This window comes from Bidens hawaiensis, unplaced genomic scaffold (genome assembly GCF_021521415.1).
Source record: "Bidens hawaiensis isolate Kalapana, Puna unplaced genomic scaffold, B.hawaiensis_p1.1 tig00017351_1, whole genome shotgun sequence".
Classification (NCBI taxonomy): Eukaryota; Viridiplantae; Streptophyta; class Magnoliopsida; order Asterales; family Asteraceae; genus Bidens; species Bidens hawaiensis.
This window is the reverse complement of record NW_027492627.1, coordinates 45,699-47,549: the sequence shown is the minus strand read 5'-3', so window position 1 is coordinate 47,549 and position 1,851 is coordinate 45,699. Positions and strand designations below refer to the sequence as shown.

The window sequence follows — 1,851 nt, the reverse complement described above, 5'->3', positions numbered from 1 at the left end:
CCATATGTGCTCTAAATTAGGACACCTAGTTCAAGAACAAGATTGTGAAATGAAGTTGGTACCGGGTTCAACCACAACATAAAATATGGCATAATATTTAATAATTTAAGTCCAACGTAAGAATTAGCTACGATCAAAATTTACCGAAGTATAACTTTTTATCTAGATGCAATTTGTGCCGGCATAATTTGTCCACAAAAGTTTCCAATTGCACACTTTAGCTTGCGTTGGAATTGATTATTTTTTAACTTTTTAGATCTATTTATTGGATGGCACACGAATGTCAAAAATTAGGACTTGTAAGAAGAAATCTTACCAGGAGAAGTGCCTTTATTTGGGTCATGTTAAGCGGTGTTCCATCTTTTTCGTCCCTGTAGCTTAACAAGACTTGTAGAAAATCTTTCTTTCCTTCATGCCTCACTTCGTCTGCTGACTTCTTTAAGTTGGATTTGATTCGATCTTCAATGATGCTAGTGAAAAGTTGATCCAACTTGTTACGTTGCTTCTTCATGTCCCGTACGACACCTTGTAAATCAAACGGTGCAAGAGCAGGGAAGAAATCGGATAAATTCATCCGTCCAATTATATGAATGATGTTTGAAGCCACGATATCTATCTCAGCTCCAAGATTGCTTTTGTCACTTTCCCATATTGTTCTTGTTACGACATTTGTCTCAGTAGAAAAAGCAATCTCACGAACGTTAACTTTGGTACCAATTTTACCAAAAACATTCTTGACGGCTTTTCTAACTTCGTCCCTTCTAACAAAGCCACTTGCTTCAAGATTCTTGTGGCTTAGCATCTCATGCACAAATATCTTACGAAGCTTACGCCAATGGGGATTGTTGTCGGAAAATCCGATATCTTGGCCACCGTTGGTTAATGTGAAGGCTGCAGCGCTTCGGTCACGGTTAGAAAAGGTCTCATCTTGGTCCCGAACAACCTCCTTTGCTAACTCTGGGGTGTTTATCACAATATAAAGTTTACTTCCCAACTTTAACTTGAAGATGGGACCGTAGGTGTGAGCCATGTTGGTGAACTGTGTATGCAAATTCGGACTAAGAAATGGAATGTACCCAACGATTGGTAAGGAGCGGGGACCTGGTGGCAATGGTGGTGCACCATTCGAGGAGTTTGAAGGTTTGAACGTGTACCATAAAATGGTCAAGATCAATAATGAAGTTGTGACAACTAACATAGTTAGCTGGTTGTCGTTGCTCACTTCCCACCACCCTAACACATGGTTATTTTGTTCGGCCATTTTGCAAATAATGAAACTTAGCTAGTGATCTCTTTCCTCTCATCTATCTCTTCTCTCGTCCATCTCACTTCACAAACTAATTCATGAAACATTCTTTCACAAGAATTTTACTTCACTCTCTGTCCTCCATGTCATAACTTCTCTCTTCCACATCATCTCTTTCTCTTCAAAAACAGCCCAAAAATCTCTTATTGTGGATGCTCTAACAACCGTTTCATTTTTTTCCATTTCACGTTGTGTAACCCTAATTCTTCCTTCTCCACTCCCCGATCCTCTCAATCGATGTTTGCCAGAATAGCCGCTGCATCCTATCACGAAGAACACTCTACACTTTGTTTCTTGGTCTCATTCGATCTCGCTGCTAGGTTATGTTTCTCTATTATCCCAAAACCCCTAAATATTCCCTCAATTCTTGATAAATCTATTTAGTTTATGCAACTATGGACATATCTTTAGTCTCATAACACACATACAAAAGGTTATCAGTTACTCTTGTATTAATCTGAATGAAAATGATGCTAATTCTTTTGTTTTTGTGAAGTCTATACATCTACGTGTGTTATAGAGATCACAAGTTCTTTTATTTGTTG

General features: G+C 38.5%; 1 protein-coding gene across 1 annotated transcript; it reads right to left on the bottom strand.

The window, feature by feature from the left end:
- Positions 1 to 316: 316 nt before the first annotated feature.
- On the bottom strand, positions 317 to 1,261 carry LOC143553692 (flavonoid 3',5'-hydroxylase-like; the record flags this gene model as incomplete). The annotated part of the gene is made up of 1 exon (XM_077043629.1): positions 317 to 1,261. A coding segment is annotated over exon 1 (945 nt), but the record flags the coding sequence as incomplete, so codon positions are not given.
- Between the last annotated feature and the right edge of the window lie 590 nt (positions 1,262 to 1,851).